The 18,904-nt window shown below is 42.3% G+C and overlaps 2 protein-coding genes across 2 annotated transcripts; both read left to right on the top strand.

Annotated features, from left to right (window-relative positions):
- The first annotated feature begins 16 nt into the window (after positions 1–16).
- n4bp2 (NEDD4 binding protein 2) lies at positions 17–12,600 on the top strand. The gene is made up of 16 exons (XM_073467266.1): positions 17–355; positions 1,993–2,965; positions 3,901–4,025; positions 4,230–4,318; positions 4,503–4,579; positions 4,718–4,858; positions 5,106–7,771; positions 8,304–8,389; positions 8,607–8,652; positions 8,961–9,184; positions 9,286–9,410; positions 9,557–9,683; positions 10,135–10,311; positions 10,458–10,626; positions 11,012–11,135; positions 11,294–12,600. The coding sequence occupies exons 1-16, from the start codon at positions 103–105 to the stop codon at positions 11,337–11,339; spliced, it is 5,448 nt and encodes a 1,815-aa protein (XP_073323367.1). The 5' UTR covers positions 17–102; the 3' UTR covers positions 11,340–12,600.
- A 1,740-nt stretch (positions 12,601–14,340) lies between these two features.
- On the top strand, positions 14,341–17,743 carry rhoh (ras homolog family member H). The gene is made up of 2 exons (XM_073470967.1): positions 14,341–14,516; positions 15,780–17,743. The coding sequence occupies exon 2, from the start codon at positions 16,256–16,258 to the stop codon at positions 16,841–16,843; it is 588 nt and encodes a 195-aa protein (XP_073327068.1). The 5' UTR covers positions 14,341–14,516; positions 15,780–16,255; the 3' UTR covers positions 16,844–17,743.
- Positions 17,744–18,904: the final 1,161 nt, after the last annotated feature.

The raw sequence follows: 18,904 nt of genomic DNA, 5'->3' as shown, positions 1-18,904 counted from the left end.
ATGTCTTCAGCTCCGGACCACCCTCTCGTAGCCCTGCAGCTACTTAGTTAGCTCCGTGTGACCGCTAATGAGAGCACCCGGCGGCCACAGCTCGGCAGCGGCATGCCTCGGAGGAAGAAAAACGGCCAGAGCCCGGCGAGAGTTCCCGGCGGGCCGCCAGAAGGGGGAAGCCTCGGCCACAACACGGGTTACCGACTACCTCAGGGATTTGACGGCGCAATGGCGAACAACTTTCCACCCAGCACCTCGCTCTCCAGCTCCGACAAGGAGAAAATCGTGAAAAGCATGCAGGAGATGTTCTCACACCTGGACCCCGAAGTTATTTACATCGTGCTGTCCGAGTGTGATTTTAAAGGTAGCTCTGAACACGGAAGCCCGCGAGTCCAACCTGCTGTGTGACTCTTTGCAATGCTATGCAGTGTAACTTTGCTAACCAGTTAGCTGGGCAGCTTGTTAGCAGTGTTGTTTCCACTACAAATTACTTGACAGCGGAGGTCCCATATGTGTTACTGACAGTATAAGTAGTCACCTAAAGTGGCACCCAGTACCACTTGTCACCAGCCTCTCCCACCTGTTGTACCTGTACACGTGAGCTGCAGCGGTTATATGGCAGTCTTCAATACATAATGTGTGCGTTTAATGCCAGTGACCAGGTGACTTTTAGTTCAGTAAAGCAGAATAAAAACCGAAAGAGTAAACAATACTTGATTAAATTGTCCACATTGCTGACTGATATAAGTGTAAAAGCCTGTTTCAGAGCCTGGGGGGGCACACATGTCACTAATCAAAGGTCAGATAACTTCAGAGTCCTGTCTGAACAGGCATGATAGCAGTATTTCACAAAATTACACACAAAAACCTGCTTCTGTGCATAAGACACCTGCACTGCACTAACCTCCACTGTCATGTACACTGTATAACGAGCTCAACACTAGTTTAAAAGTGTTTTTTGGTGTAGATTTTAAGTAGTTGAGATACCATGCAGTTATATGTCTGAATGAAAACGTGACAAGCAATGTTTAAAAAGTTATTTGTTGTTTGTTTATGTCTGATAATTTACAGAATTTGAATCTTAAGTGTGCAACTGTAACAGCGATAATCTTTGGTTTGGGTTCACTAATCACTAATGCAACAAATATTATAAATGTATTTACTTTGGCAGGCACGTTACAGTGTTGTTAGATGTATGGAAATATCAGTACTTCATAATTGAAACTGTTTTTTGCAGTATCGATACTCCAGTAATAGCTGTGTTTTTTTTCTTACACAAGCCTTATTATATTTATCTTTGAATAAAAAATTTTATTCGCTCAATATTTTGGCAATTTTCCCCCGTGGTATCGAATATATTATCGAATGTCGATTTTTTTTTTTCAAGGTATTGTACCAAAGTTGGAAACTGCAATATTGTGACTACACTAGCACTTCTTGCGGTTTGCTGTCACTACTTTTTATTCTTATTTTACTGGTCAAACGTGGTTACTACTAATAGCAACAGAAGCCCAAGAATTTTGCCAATTTCTCAAAATGTTTGCCAATTGCAACCTGACAGCCCTTACTGTAGAGCCCAGCGCAAAGGGGACAGTGGAGCTATTTTGAAACTGAGAAATTCCCACGACATAAAATTAAAATAAGTTCTAATTTTCAGTTTTTAAAACATTAAAAAGTATTTGAAGCAGAACAGCTGGGCCCTGTAACAGCACTTATCCAGGGAGCACTCCACCATTTAACGTCCATTCTTGTATTCTTGTCCATTCTGTAATGGCATGTTTGAAATGCTATTAATCATTTTAGATTGGCGGTGCTGATAGCATTGCTATAGTTACTCTTGTTTTGTTTATTTTTATTTGATTATTATTAAAGCGCTCTTTGTTCTACGTGAGCTCATCAATGCAAATTCCAGGAAACCAAATAATGAAATGTTGAATCATGAGTTGTAAACTTGACAGATTCACTCTTCTCTTTTTCTTGTTTCCTCTGTTTGTGTCTTAGGTGAAAATGCTATGGACTCTCTCTTGGAGCTTTCTGTGGCTGCTGAAGTTGCAGGTCCTATACCCTCTCCTGTCTCTGGCTTCGAGCGCACAGCTGCAGCCCTGCTCAGCCCAGGCCACTTTTCTGAACCTAGACCAGACCCAGATCCCTCTGCTCTCTCCACCAATCTCCTGACAGAAGAGCTGGACCTGCTGGTCGATCAGGAGCTAGAGACATTAACCACGCAACAAGACATCAAGGAAGAGCGCCACAGCAGCCAATATTTATCCACTTTCCCTCCATTACCATTCCCACAGCAGGTCCTCCCTGAGCTGCTTCAGTCCAGCCTGCATCCTGGATCTAGAGGGCCCTCTGGTGGGTTAGCGGAGAACGTTTCTGGAGCGTCCTCTCCACTCGATCAGCTCAGTCATTGGGAAGACAAGACCGCAGAGGAACAGCAGTCGTTAGTGGATTTCACACATCTGATGGCAGAAAAGCCTGCAGACAGGCCGAAGCCTCCTTTGGACCTGGCAGCTTCGGGACGTCCTTCGGCTTTCCAAGTGTATAAAAAGCAGGACCCATCACAACCTCCGTCAGAAAAGGCTGGGGTCATGCCCTCTCAAGCGATAGTCGGAGGGGCAAGATCTAAGGTGAATATGTTGAATCAGGAGCCGCTTGGCTACATGCCATCATCCTGGAACCTGGGAGCGCCTGCGTTTTCTCCCCGTATCCATGGAAACCAGGGGCCAGCATTCATTACCCCTGTGGCTCAAACGCCTTTCACCTGGCCCAGCCAACAACCCAGGCATGCCTCTCCCTGGCTGAGTCAGGGCCCTGTCAGTCAAGCTCCTCTCAAACCTTCTGCTACTATCCCAAAATCCTGGGCCCTGCCTGCCCCTCATCCTCCTGCCCAGCACAGCAGGCTTCGTCTGCAAGGGAGGGTCCTTGTGCTGCTACGTGGTGCTCCAGGATCTGGCAAGTCGACCTTGGCAAGGTAAGAATGTTTGAATACTTGATAGCAATACACTTTGCTCTCTTGTAGCATATGCTATTCAGGAGTGCTGTTTTGTAGTTGCATCACAGCTACAGCCAGCACAGCCAAGACTTGGTTGCATGCCATGAACAAGAAACAACCATTACTCTTATTGGAAAGTGCTCATTTGGCCTGCAAATGTTTTGTTTCTAACAAGCTGAGAAATCAGAGACGCACTTTATAAGAAGATTGTTCACTCCTGTTTTGTTGGCTTGTTATTGAGCTTTTAGGAATGATTTTAAAATTTGACTTTTGACATACATGACATTACATGGTCAAGCACCTCTTACCACTGTGAGCCCTCCAGTCTTCAGAGCAGAGACCTTTGCCTGTGCCAAGGTCAAGGCTGCAAGCTAAAGCTGATAATGCTGGTTGCTTGTGACTTAACTGTGAAATGGCCTCTTCCTGGAAAGTCTCAGAAAAGTCAGATTGCACCTCCTTATTCAACATTTTGAAACTATGTTGTTTTCGTTGTTTCCCATTCCCTGTAAAATACTCTTTTACAGGTAAAATGCTGACAACATTAAATACTGGTAAACAATCTGGTTAAAGTAGATATGGTAGCAATGGGAAATTACTCTGATCCAAAAAATATTCTCAACTTTAGCATGTTTGATTGTTGTAGGATTAAAAGAGTCAGTAGCTGTTTTGTTTGTCTTATTTTGTTGATTCAGCACAGCGATCAGTGTAAATCAGGATAATATGATTTGCTGAATGGATAGCTACCTAACAAGATCAAATTATTTAAATAGATCAGATGTGTCAGTAGTGAAATGTGAGACCTTATAATGAAAGTATTGTTCTATCAAGATAGCAAAGATACATTTAGAACGACTACAATAGCCCAAGAGTCATGGACTTTTACTGAAACGATCACAACCTCTGTGTGTCTGCAGAGCCTTGGTCGAGCATAACCCAGGTGGAGTTAAACTGTCCACTGATGACTATTTCACTCGCACCGGAGAATATCAGTTTGACCCCGCTGCCCTGGGGGAGGCTCATGAGTGGAATCACAAACGAGGTAAACAACAAACACACACACACACACACACACACACACACACACACACACACACACTTTTGATAAGAAGTGTTGCAGCATGATTGTTTTATCTACATAATTGATTGCCATTGTTTCCCTCTTAGTGCTGTTTTGTTTTTTTACCCTAGTTGCACTATAACAACATAATCTTTTTGTTCCTCTTTTGCCAACTTTATTACATAGCCAAGGAGGCTTTTGAAAGGGGTGTTAACCCCATCATCATCGACAACACCAACATGCAGGGCTGGGAGATGAGACCCTATGTGATTCAGGTCAGTCAGTCTGCCTGCAATGCATAAAGCAAAGCAACAGATCTCACATGGCCAGCTGATTATGCTTCAGCACTTATTGTTCTGGAGAAGAGGTTCATAAAATCCCCCTTTAAATAACATTTATTCATTACACTGTAAATGGGTTAGACTTGAGCCCCTTATTGGTGCCCCATCTGTCCTACAGGCCCTGAAACATGGATACAAGGTGCTGTTCCGAGAGCCAGACACTTGGTGGAAGAACAAGCCTAGAGAACTGGAGAGGTGAGAGACAAAGAGGGATTACAGTCGCATCTGTTTTTGATGTAGAACTTAGACTATTTTTTTCCCCACATTTTGAGATGGTATTTCAGTTTTGAATCTTGTATCTGTTTCTACGTGTGCATTTTTATGCCTATGCAGACGTACTACGCATAATGTGCCAGCGGAAACAATTCGACGCATGCTCATGGGATATGAGCGCTTTGTCTCAGTCCAGTCCATCATGGGTTCACAGATGCCAGAGTTTAAACAGCGCCTTGTTCTGGAGAACAGAAGCTCACAGTGAGTGCCGCTGATCTGCTTTAACCTGACTGTGTCACATTGCATTTTGATAAAGAAGACCCAGTTGTGACTCGTATAACAGAGTGAAGCATCTAATTTGGAGTCTGTGTGAATATTCTTGAAGTCATGTAATGAACATAAACACTAATCATCCAAATCATTGCGCTAAACCAGGCATAATGTCATTATTGTTCACCCATCATAAGTTATGTTGACTGGATCCTTTCATATCTCTGGTTTTCTCTAGGCCGGTGTCTTCTGAAGCACCTTGTCCTGACCTTGTAGAGCAGCCTGGATTGAATGAGGCATGTAAGAAGTCCTGCCCTCAGCTGTTTTCCTCCCTCCCAGACGTGTCATCTATCGGCCGTTCCTGTGAGGTGGGAATACTGGAGGACGGCGCCCACAAATCTACAGAGTCCCTCAATTTTCAACCTACTGGAAGACTCACAGAAAACCCTGAAATGTCAGACGGGGACCCTGACATGGATTTGGGGGAATTAGATTCAGAGCTGGACGCCCAGCTGGAGCTGAATCAGCCAATAGGAGATCAGAGAATCCCAGATTGCATTGTGGAGTCGGTGATGAGTGAAGATCACCGTGGGGATGAACTGCCTGTGGCTTTCTCTGAGTCTATCAAACAAAGAGTGAGGCAAGAAAGGCCAAGCAGGAGGTCTGGTTTTGACAGGTTGGAGCCTGCAGATCTGGTGAAAGATACTCAAAAATCAGACAGTGAGGAGAAAGAAAAGACTAAGGAAGCAGAAGGGGTTGAGATGGCGAGTGATGGGGGAAACCAGATGTTGGACTTTGTAGGAGATTGGCCCTCTGAAGGGTCGCTCGGACAGCGACAGGCGAGGAGAAGAGAAAGGAATAAAGAAGGAACTGGGGAGGAAGCTGAAGGTGTGCCTCAAGAAGCAAACGAAAATAAAACAAAAGTGCGGTCGGGACCCAATGTGACAGAGTTTCAGAAGCTTCTTGATCTTATTCAGACTGGTGAAGCTGCAATTCAGACCAGCTCTTCCCGTTCGTCCTCAATTTCCCCGAGCTCTGAAGGGGAGTTAGAGGAAGAAGAGGAGGCAGGTGGCAGTACATCTAATAGTGAGAAGGGAGAGCAGAACATAAACAGAGTTGACAGCAGCAGAGGTGAATTACCTGACTGTGTTTTAGACTGGAAGGCAGCGGACTCTTGTAAGGTCAGGGAATCGAGACTTGATCATTGGGAGGCGCTTAAAACTGAAAATGAAGTGATTAGTACCAGAGGGGGGAATGATGATGTGGTAGAGATTGACAGAGAAACAGGATCTGTGGATTTGAAATCGACTAACCCAACAATTCCCCTCTCAGCTCTTATTGCGGATTCATTAGTTATCTCCAAAAATGTGGAGGCAAATGTACAACATGACGGAGCAGGAGGCCACAATATTGAAGGTGAGGTTGGCAAAGAGCCCAGTACTGGTCCTCCTTATGTGGACACAAATGACTGCACAGAGAATACAGCTGAGGCTGATGGCAGTCATATTAGTGAAGTGTGTCAGAGTCCTGTGTGCGATGGCTCTGTGGAAGCAGACAGCGGTGCTTTCATTGGAGGCAGTCAGGAGAGAAAGCAGCGTCAGGGTCGTAGATCAGGAAAACAGTGCAAACTAGCCCTCACCTTTACTCAAAACTGCCCTGCTTCTTCTCTGAATAGTCTTGAGTGTCCCAATACGACTGCCCCAAATATGAACAGTGGTCTTAACACAGATGTTGAATCCAACTGTAACACCAGCCTTGAACCAAATTTTGACCTGTTCACCGAGTCCAAATCCGAGGCACACCTGAATCCTTCCTCACTTCCTCTGGAAGACGAAGGCTGCTCCACCCAGACAGAACCTCAAGACTTTGCCCTTCTTTGGCGTCTGAATCGTCAAGACTACCCCGATGAAGCATCCGTCACTTCGTGCAGCCAACTTTGTGGCATCACAATTCTGTTTGGCGACTCCTCAAGCTTCGTGCCGGAACTGTCGTCTCCTGTTTCTGCACTTCAGTCCTCCGGCCACAGAGAGGTGCCCTACCGCGTTGTACATGAGAAAGGCACACAGGTGGAGGAGATGGAGCTTGGGACAACTCAAGACCGTCTTGAGAGCCTGCGCATTCTCAGCCGCCATTTTAAACTGGTTAGTTTTGATACATTAGAGGATCTGTATGACAAATGCCATCAGGACCTAGAATGGACCACCAACCTGCTGCTGGACTCCGGAGAGAGGTTCTTCAGAGATGAGGATGGTGAGAAAGAGGAGGAGGATGGTACCTGGGGCAAAGAAGACCAGAACACATCCAATTTGTGTGGAGCTTTAGGAAAGCCTGTAGAAACCAGGTTATGCCCTGATGTGTTAGATGAGCAGCACCCTCAAGATTGGCCAACTGGGTTTGAGGAACGGACTCAGAGATCAACCTGTGGGACCGTCAGCGAGTCAGATGAGAGCGCCAATAAGGCCAGTGAACTAAGTTTTGGAGTTTTAACTAGAAACAAAGATAATCCTGATGCAACTTCAAAATCTCCTCAGACAGAACTTAGTCTTCCTCAAGCAGTAAACAAAAGGGAGAGATGTGGCAACACTGAAAGTAAAGTGGCATCAGAAGCAGACCTAGAAGGCGGCGCTTGGGGTGTAAGCTTTGATGATGGAGTTATAATTGAAGATTCAAGAATGGAGATTGAGGAGGAGATTGCCAGCATGGACGAGGTCCACCGGCTGCTGCAGGCTGAGCTAGACCAGATGGAGAGAGAGGAAAGACAGAAGGAGGAGGAGAGAACTGAAAGGAGGCACAAGGAGGAGGGAAGGAGTCGACACCTGGACATTCAGAGTGTGGAGCTGAAACTACCCACCGAGGTGGCACTACAGCTAACTGAACTGTTCGGTCCTGTCGGAGTAGACCCAGGTAACTAACACACAGGTGAAAAATACCCTTTTCAACCACTATAGCCTTAAAGCTTCTGTATGCTTCATGTATGCGTCATATGACGTGTTTTCCTTCATGTAAAAAGGCAAAATCTGTTCTGATAGGCCACCGTTGAGGGTGAGGTGAAAAGCTGGCTGTCACAGAAAGGGACATTTTTTTAATAAAAATGATGATTTTTGGACAGTCTCTTTAATGCTATCTTTAAACAGAATTTCAACCTGTTTGATAACTTCGCCCCTGGCCAGTTGCTGCATAATGTGTGTATGATTGTCAGATAGTCTGTTTCGTAAAATTAGAAAACATGGTGCATGCAGACCTCGAGATTTAGCCATTTGAAATGGGGTTTCATACGCCGTTAGGTGATCGGACAAGCACTTTGTTTGAAACGTGCCGAGGCATTTCGTTTTCATTAATGAATAACTGAACTGATAACCCATTAAGTCTTCTTCTTCCACTCTGGTACTCAGAAGTGACATAAGGGTATCTGTCCTCTCCTGTCCACAATATTCAGGCATGTGTTCTGCTGATGACAATGCAGTGCAGATGGACCTGAACCTGGCTAAACTGCTCCACCAGAAGTGGAAGGAAACCATTCAGGTGAGCTCTTTATGTTATCTATAATAACAGTATATCAAATGACAGTGTGAAAGGGGTCGCTTGTCATGAGAATTATCAGCTGGCTTTACAGAGCTTTATAACGAGTTTCAGCAGCATCAGTTGTAGCCATACAATTAAAAATCTACATATTTTGATTTACTGTGAGCCGGTCTAAGTGGGTCTCTGTTCATTAAATTAACTGAATGCTGTTTTACAGGAAAAACAGAGACAAGCAACTCTTTCCTTTCATTTGCTTCAGGAGAGTAAGTACCCTCATCCCACAGACACTGAGACACAAATTTCAATTGTGATGACAGCATATGATCAATACTATGTTCAACACAAACTTATGTATGCACAGGTAGAAACCTGCATCAGTTTGGTTGTTTAACCTTCAATCTCTTCCTTCCATATGTATATTTGTTTTTCTCACCCTGAATTCAAAAGCCTAACCATGAGTGGGACCTGCTGTAACAGTGTGTACAGTGTATTGTCCCCGTCAAACAAAGAAATAGATAAAATCATTCTCATAGATAACACAACCATTTATTGCCGACTTTTGATCGTGTAGGTTCAGTACACTGGGGTGAGCCACATGTAGCCAAACCTGGGCAACGAGACCAGACACAGCCGCCACCTTTCTTGATTAGTGCAGATGGTTACGTGTCACTGGACAGCCAACCAGAGGCCCGTAGTCAGATGCCATTCATGGACCATTGGAATGTGTCCCGCCCACACATCTCTCTTAGAGATATTATAAAGGAGCAGCAGGCTTTGCAGGAGAATGAGGAAAAGGTAACACACACACCTTTTACACCTGCGGACTATAGTATTTTCTGCCGAACATCTTGAATAAAATTTGTTGGTATTGTTTGTTCCAACCGTCCTTCTGTCAGACCAGACAAAGTCGTTCTGACCTCGACCGGCGTGACGGAGCCGCCCTGTTGAAGGAGAGCCATCTGTACTCCCTCTTCCCCACCATTGACAGGCATTTCCTCCAGGACATCTTCAGAGACCACAAGTAAGAAAACACATTTGAGACTGTAGACATTTGGTTTATGTGACAGAGAATTCATCATCACATAATTTTGAGAATTCAAATGTATGGATCTTATGTGTTGAAAACACTATTCTGTACTCCTGACATACTTCTGTATGTGTTCATAGTTACAGCCTGACCCAGACAGAGCTCTTCCTTCGCTCTCTACTTGCTGAGGAACCCGTCAAGACTGTGGTCGCCCCAGAGGCACCTTGGTCTGACCACCACAGAGCAGCTAGCAAGGAGAGGGAAAAGGTATTCACAAACATGGCGGAGGGAGAAGCAACCGTGGGACAGGGCAAATGTTAACAACTAACTTATATTTGTAACACACGATTACTATGTGGTTTTCCCCACCGCTCCCTTTTAGCATTTATTTGCCATCCATGCACCATACTGTCAGGATATTTTAACAGTAGCCACATGGTATCACCATACGGGCAGTGTTGTGGTAAATTATATGTAGCAAGAGTTCATCAACAATACATCACAACTATGTTACCACAGAGAAATGCACACTCCTATAATAGTACGTAAATTTAATTAAAAGCAAGAAAAAAACTTGGTGTAGACTAAATATCTGCAGTAAAGAAAGGAAACCTCACTGCCTCACTATCACTTCATGTAGACAGAAGTTATTGATTACTTTTTCCACCCTTGAATAGCTAATAAGTCTGTATCACTGTGCTCCATTTTAATTTGTCAGAGGCAAAAGCCCCCGGAGTCTATCGTACCTGACTATCAGGATACGGAGGACCCAGATTATGAGGACTTCAGGGCCGAGGCAAGCCTACAGAGGAGCCGACAGTTGGAGTGCTTCTCCAAGGCTGCTGAGGCCTTCAAGCAAGGACGCAAAGAAGTGGCCTCCTTCTACGCACAGCAGGTGAGGAGCTTAATGTTTTACTGTAATATTTTGACCTGTGACGCACTTTGTAGGTAGTTTTTAAATTTTGTTTCAAAGGTGCAGCTCTTCTTTTAATAATGAATTCTCTGCTCCCAGTAAGTAAATTTGTATCACCTCTTTCATAGGGACACCTGCACGGCAAGAGGATGCATGAGGCCAATCACCGTGCAGCAGTTCAGATTTTTGAGAGGGTCAACTCATCGCTGCTGCCCAACAACATCCTGGACCTCCATGGGCTGCATGTAGATGAGGCCTTGGAGCATCTGGCCCAGGTCTTACAGGACAAAACTACAGGTAATGAAAAATATACATTACTGTATACACTCAGAATGACCACAGCAAGAAGATGAGAAAGAACATTTTGTCATGTTGTTCGACTGCAGACCTACCAACTTCTGAAAATTGTTAATAGACATGAAGAATTAAGTTGATAATACAATGTTAAGTATGTGTAAATGTGTCAAGGGTCCAGCTTTGAGGCTTACATGAACAGATTGTGTCCAGAATGATTTAGAGAGATTTAGATATAATTGCAGCAGGTAATGGGGTCGGTTTGTTTCTGAACTTTGTGAGTACTGGGTGGGTTTGCAAACCAGTGTTGCACCTGTGTTGTGACACTCCTGTTAACTGATTTCTGTATGTGTGTGTTTTTTTTCTTCTTTGGCCTCTTTCTGTGTAGAATGTGAGCAGGGTCTGTGTCGACCTCAGCTCTCTGTCATCACAGGAAGAGGGAACCACAGCCAGGGGGGCGTGGCCCGCATCCGCCCCGCCGTTATAGACTACCTCACCAACAAACACTACAGGTATACACATATATGCATGCACACACACACACACACACACACACACACACACACACACACACACACACACACACACACACACAGACAGACAAATGCAAAACACACATGCACGACATGCTCATCCTCACCCACCTTTCTGCTATCTCTTTATCTCTCAGGTTCACTGAGCCAAAGACAGGTCTCGTGTTAGTCTCTTTGAAGTGAGAAGAACTTGGTTTATTGGACTCAAGCTGCTATGGAGAACAACACACACACACACTCACTCTTGCTGTCTCTCTACGCCACATATACAATCATTACAGTATATACAGTATGGTGCACTCAGCCATCTTGTTTCTTACATCTGTCAGTTTTTAGTACTTTTTTCTCTTTTTCTCCATCGGCCATATAGACGCTAGAAATATAATTTCATCTTAAACTTTGTTAAATTGAGGTTAATCTTAATTCAGATCTTAATCGCTAACATAACTGCATTGATGTGAAACACAAATAAGATATTTGTTTGCATCTTTAAAGCTAAGTATGTATGCACATTGTGTATTTAAAAGTGTTTTATAGTGTGGTGTATTTTGCTTTACATTTTTCTTTATGCCTTTTAAAAAGTATAAAAAGATCCCAGTGTTTTGAAGGCTCCATGTTGGTAAGGTGGTGTTTAATCATTGGAACATTTCCCAATGTGGAGACATGTTTGAGGTGTAATGTAAAGATTTTATGAAACTTGAATTGAATCATGATTGCATGCTGTCAGCTTGGAGGATGTTCTCTAGGATTTTAAGAAATATGTCGTCCTTTTTTGAAACACAATTTAATTATTTAATTTGGCACTAATTCTACATTTGATGCATGTCATCTAATCAGAGATTGTCCACTGAGAGGTGAGTGAGAAAACCAAGTGCTCATAAGGAAGAGAATTGTTTCTCTTTGAGCGTTAGTGTGTTGCTCACCAGGAGGTGAGCTTGAAACTCTTCAGATGATCAAAAGGCCGTTAAATAGTTTGAACACCCTCCATGGTGAGCCCTGCAGCAATCATTCTCCTTTGTCTTAGCAGCTGCCTCAGCAACATACTGCAACTATTCATTTACTTTTGCCTAAGGCCGAGCCAAGCTTAGCTGCTAATATGTTCACATGCAAACTCAGGTAAAGATTCAACAATGTTAGGGTTTCTCTTCTTTCAAGGCCAGTCAATCGTTTCCAGCCGGTTCCTGGTAGCTTTTTTAATCCATTGTGCCAAATTTTGTAGCAGTTGTACTCTCAGGTTGCTACACTAGTTTTGTAGGTTTAAAATTGCTTCCATTTTTCTATTTGTGATATTTTCATAAAGGTGCAACAAAAGTGTTGTCATTTTACTAATTGTACATAGTGTGAACACATGAATTATAAAGAGAAAATTGTATTTTTTTATTCATTTGTTCATATGCTTTTACAGAAAATATTGTATTGTGGAATAAAATCCTATATGTTCACAGCTCGTGTGTGGGTAAACATTTTTTGTCTTATACGTGAACGCAGCTTTGATAGTTATTTAGTAGAGAGTCTGACCAATATATCGATAGTATTTGCTTATATTTGCATATCACAGATATGTCAGAGAAAGATCAGTATCTGCGCATATCTAACCCTAACCCTAACCTATCAGCCCAAAAAAACCCTGTAATCAGTTGGGCATTACTCCCACAACATAAAGCCTACGACAGGGGTCAGCACCCTTAAGCACGAGGTAGCTTAACCAGTGGAACTCTAGGAATAAATCTGCAAGAGCATTTTTTAAAATGTTTATTAAAGATTAACAATTTCAACTTAGACCTGGATAGTATAGTGTAGTATAGTGCTTATTTGTGTTTGTTACACTTATTTCTCTTTTTGACCTTTACTGCCATTGCAACTATTTGAATGAGAGAAAGACATGAAAGTTGTATGTAACAGTTGGAGCTGTGCGTAAAAAAAAAAAAAAAAATACTAATCCGTTGTGTATAGTGCCCTCAAATGCAATTACAATGTCCTGAATTTAAAATGGCACTTCATAATGGTTGTGGCTTGATTCCCCGTCTACACATTGAAGTATCCTTGAGCAAGATACTGAACCCCAAATTGCCCCTCATGAGCAGGTCAGCACCTTGCATGGCAGCCTCTGCCATCAGAGTATGAACGTGTGTGTGAATGGGTGAATGTGGCAAGTGTTGATAGGAGCTTTGAGTGGTCAGTAGACTGGAAAAGTGATACAGATATGCAAGTCCATTTACCATTTTACTATATCCAAAAGGTTGCCGACCCCTGGCCTAAGATATGGAGAGTATAAAAACCAGTCTCTTACAGGGACAAAAATCTGACATCGCACTGTCATAGTTTTTATTGGACTTGAGATGTTTTGGAACCCCTGTGAAAGAGCAATTTAGAGATAACTAAATTAATGTAAATAAAGAAAAAAAGAATAATACATGTATGTACTCGTCTGTTTAAAATATTTATAGCATTGCATTCCTCGAACATTGTCAGACTCGGGATGAACTGTTAAAAAAAGCATCACAAATGATGTAACATAACCAAAGATATCTTCTTCCTTATCAAAACCTGACACCTACATTACCCACAATGCAACTCGACCACCAACAGTTTGCAGTCGGTGGTCATGCTCGTAGCAGCTACTGATTTTGAGGTTGCTTGGCTCAAGCGTGGATGAGGAACGGGCTACAGAGGTTTCTCTAAACCCACTTTACTCACTTTTAAGTCCTGACCTCCAGATTTTTTTTATAAATTTTGTAGTTTTTAATTTTTTTTTCTGTTGTTTCAAACAACGACCCGGGGCTGACACAAGTGACGTCATCAAACTGACAGCTTTCATGCTGTTGGTTGGTTTTATATTGACTGCTGATAGGAGCTCACATTGTGTCCTTCTCTGTTTACCACAATTGCTACAAGAGAGACCTCACATGTTTTTAAAAATCTTTCATTTGGGCCAGCTGTGTCTGACAAAAGGGTTCAAATCAGCAGCAGCAACAGCAGCAGCAGCAAAAAAAAAACCCCATCCATATTTTATAACACAGCTGCTGTGGGGGAGGCGAGCAGCAGACTCAGTCACACCTCCACAGTCTAACCAGCGGATGTGTTTTACTTTTCTTTTCTGTCGTACTTCGTCGCTTCCCTCATCTACTAAACCAGCCTCGGCGTTGTGAGAGAGGTGCTTAAATATTTCTTCTCCTCTTTCTGTCTCTAATGTCTACAGACAACAGCAATTTTAGGATATCTAGTCCTCTGTATTTATATTTTAACTGAAACAAACTGTATGTGGAGTTTGGAGGCTTTGCTTTTTGCCAGCGCTGTGAAGTCGTCAAAAGGCGGCAGCCAGCATCCGCCCGTTGGAGATTGAGAAGACTGACAAGAACGGTAATTATCTTTTTCTTCGTCCTCCTTTACTTTATCTTGATATAACACTGTGTTACTGAGGCCTTCTCGGGTACTGTTCTTTTTTTATTCTTTTCTCCTCTGTTTGGAAATGTAGGATAATGAGACTGCACAATGTGGGCAAAAACTAGACTTGTTTCAACATTTAAACTTTAAAATGAGCAAGTGAGAACTTCAGGGTGTATTATGACCCTCTCATATGAGAAAAAAACAAACAATTATGAATGTCTAAAGTAAATTTTTTGTAAACTGCATTAATTAAGAAGTGTTAAACAGTTAAATCAGTTGCAACTAAGGTTTCATCTTTGTTTTCTTACGTTATTTATTAATTCTGGCTGTGTCTGACATTTTAAAACAAAGACTTCTTCTCAGGGTGATTTAGAAAGTTGAATTGTGGGGAAAAAACGCTGATTAAAGTGTCCCATCTACGTTATGGAGATGGACGTCTTTCCATCTCGATGACTGTGTGTGTGTGTCATGGCAGGTGGTTTTGAGGTTGTGACTTGTTATTTCTGTTTCGTGAATATAATTATCATACTGTTAATTTAATTTAATTTAATTTACTACATCAGAGAAGTCATAAGAAACCACCAGCATATTTAGTTAGTCATCTTAAAAACAAATCAATATTTATATCTAAAACCTAATGAAAAAACACATTTACACAGAGACATCTGTGTCCATTATCAGATGTTTGTTTATTGCAGAACCAGGATGGTTATGAGGGAGATACATTAGAGTAATCTTAATACATTTGTATAAAATAATACAGCAAACAAGAATTTGTTGTTAATGAGCCGCTGTTAAAGTCTTCTGGATCAAGCTGTGAATTCTGGGTCACACCCAAACACACGAGTCTTTACTTCCGTGTTGAATCAGTAGTTTGTTTTACATTCAATGCTTCACTTTAACTCTTGTCTGTAAATTTAAACGCCGTCTGTTAGAACAACTAAAGTTGGTGTCGTGTGCCACTTGTTGCACTCACAGTTGACTCTTTCAGTGTCGTTGAAGCAGATGTTTCTTATTTGTCTTGCAAAATGTAATGTAGTACCAGCCCTGCATGGTAGGCTACGTGCTGTGTGAGAAGAATCTGTCAACTTGAGAAACATGTAAAGCTGTTTAAATGAGCAATTTGCTGAAGCGTTTTTTCTTGTATAACCGTTCCGTCTTTTCAAAGACAGGTGACAGAGTGAAGACAGATGCCTCATGTTCGTAACATATCCTCTCTCTGTCTCTCTTCTTCAGTAGATTTCCCACCTCAACTCTGAGATGTTTGGACAGCATGACGGCCCGTGTGATCATCAAAGAGAAGGACCAGAACCTGAACGCGCTGAAGAGGCCGAGCAGCAGTGAGACGAGCCGAGAAGGCCTCAAGGACTAAGACGTTATGTGACACGTCTACAAATCTCACTGCTGGATATCTGCTGACTGTGCATACAAAGACACATTTAAGGACTCGAAAAAAGAGAGAATTTATAAGTCAGCTCAACAAGCTGAATGACCACTGAACTCTTAAGGAATGGAGTTTCCACAAGTCAGGGCTACCAATCACCTGCTATGAAAACGACACGGAAGTACAGCACACACAGAGTGATCGCCACCTTTGACTGCCTTGTGAACGCTGTGTCTCTCCAGATCGAAAAGCCCCACGAAAACCACGCCTGAGACCATTTCCTCCAAACCATAAAACATCTCAAGGGGTGACACTGTTCGAGGCAACCATGAACGACATAACTGAGATGTCGGTGAAGTGCGTCCTGGTCGGGGACAGCGCTGTCGGCAAGACGGCCCTGCTGGTCCGCTTCACCTCAGAGACCTTCCCAGGCACCTACAGGCCAACAGTGTTTGAGAACACCGGGGTGGAGGTGTACATGGACGGGGTTCAGATCAGCCTGGGGCTGTGGGACACGGCGGGCAACGACAACTTTAGACAGATCCGACCGAGATCTTACCAGCAGGCCGACATCGTCCTCATCTGCTACTCTGTGGCCAACCCTAACTCGCTCGCCAACGTCCAGCACAAGTGGATTGCTGAGGTTCGAGAGAACTTGCCCAAGGTGCCCGTGTTAGTTGTGGCCACCCAGACAGATCTGCGGGAGATGGGGTCGTACAGGGGCAACTGCATCTCAGCCGCGGAGGGGAGACAAGTGGCTCATGAAATCCACGCTAAAGGCTATGTGGAGTGCTCCTCCTTAAGCAATCGCGGCGTGCAACAGGTGTTTGAGTATGCAGTGCGGATGGCTGTGAACCAGGCCAAGAAGCGGGCCAGGCGACGGATGTTCAGCATAAACCAGTGCAAGGTCTTTTGACCTTTGACCTTGACTTGGTGGGCAACTGAGCCTTCATGAAATGACTTTTTCAATGAGACGCAGTGTTTTATCGTGCTGTTCAAACTCAGTGAAGGGTCAAGCTACAAGACCCCAAAGTTGTATTATTACACACTGTTCTTTTTCACTAACGGGGTGTCCTGCACCCTCAAGACTCTGCTGAACTCAAACCATGTTTAAAACTGAGTTGATTTGACCCTAATAGATCCTCATGCAAATGGTGGAGGGTCAACTTTTGTGTTATCCAGGGAGCGATGTGAAAGAAAGAAAAAAAAAAAAAAGAGTTGATGTTTGATTCTTCTGATCTGTTTTTTAAGTGAATCACAGTACATCACATGGGTGTATTTCAAATGGGGCATCAGAGAATGTGTGTGTCTCAGAAATACTCCACTAGGAACTTTTGCAGTGAATCTCCTTCTTAGTTAAAGCATTTAACGCTTTAATATTGAGAAAAGGCATACCTTTTTTAAAAGCAGAAAGTATCTTAATGTCTCCGTTTGCAGTTGCATCAGCAAATAAACTTTTGAATTGCAGCGTAAATATAAGAGCCTTTACTACCACGAATAACGTGACACAGCTAAGTAAGTTTTACAATCGCGTGGAGGTTTAACAGTGTGATTTGCACGTGTCAAAAGCAAACAAGGAAAAGTATTTTCTTATACTCCTAAAACTTTTATTAATATTAAATCAGCGATTAATGTTGAGAGCATTTCGGCATTTGTCAGCAATGACTGGTTAATTTGCGCTGTGTCGGGCTGTACATGCAGCACATTGTCTATTATTTCCGTAGAGAGGATGACATTTTATTAAACATGACCAGGGAATAAACTGTCAACGCGTCAAAGAGATAACAAACATGCCTACAGCCTTTATGTTTCTCTTTTTTTTGATGGTTATGTGTATTTTATATATAAATCTGTAGAATCTACTTAAAAATATATAGTTTGAAATGTTTACTCAAACATTTTGACACTTCATACATCATCTGTCACATATTAGTGGCTATTGTGTTTTTTTGTGTATTTTTATTTTATTTAACTGTATTCATCCTTTTAGGAAATATGAAGACATTAACTGCCACCTATGTATTTTAAAAACCGTCCCTGTTGATATTTGTTCCTGTGACATCAAATTCACTTTCCATAAATTAAAGTATTCATTGCATTGACACAGCATTGTTTTATTTAAATCTGTACACTTTTTTCTTTTTTTGCCACAGTGGTTACAATTGTTTGACAAATATCATTTCTCACAATAATGGCTTTGTTATCTGACCTTGGTAACCCCTTTCTATCTTGTCGACAGAGTTTGCGTCCGATTGCATACATTATGAAATCACCCGTTTCTGCCTCACTTACCTACTGTTTGTCAAATAAACTATCAGAATCATTAAAACTGTAAACTGTATAATTTGTGCTTTTTTTTATATGAACATCAGGTCTACCAGTATGTGTTATTAAAGCCCCTTTCAAACAGATTTTATGTATATAATCAAAACTCACACAGTATGGGATGTTAAGTTAGAATAGAAAGCCTTTATTGTCATTGTACAGGAAGACACAAATATAAATATAAAGATATTATATAAAAAGTATCAAACAGCCACAGTAAACAAACATCAATAGCCAAGTAATATGTATAGGATCTGTATTATAATAATAATTTAGATTAATGTTTAAAAAACAGAACTTGTACATTATTACAACGTATGATTCTAGTTGTGAATTGATGTGTCTGTAATCCAGTGTTTTTATGAATGCCTGATTGCGTGGCAAAACATGAAAAAAAAAACCCTAAAAATAACACTTTCAGAATCAATAAATATAATTCATTCAGTGAAAAAGAGACAGCGATTGGGAGAAACAGTTGAGCAGACGAGAATGGTGCGTAGCTAACATACACACAGAAAACAGATCAGAGATGAGGACTCATGGCGCTGTAGTTTAGATCACATATATGACCTTAAACCTTTATATTTGTCCTAGTCCAGCTAAGTCAGCTTTATTTATTCAGCCCCCAAAGTCACAAACTTGTGGACTTTAA

The sequence above is a fragment of the Pagrus major genome, chromosome 1 (genome assembly GCF_040436345.1).
Source record: "Pagrus major chromosome 1, Pma_NU_1.0".
NCBI classification, from domain to species: domain Eukaryota; kingdom Metazoa; phylum Chordata; class Actinopteri; order Spariformes; family Sparidae; genus Pagrus; species Pagrus major.
This window is presented reverse-complemented; position numbering and strand designations above follow the sequence as displayed.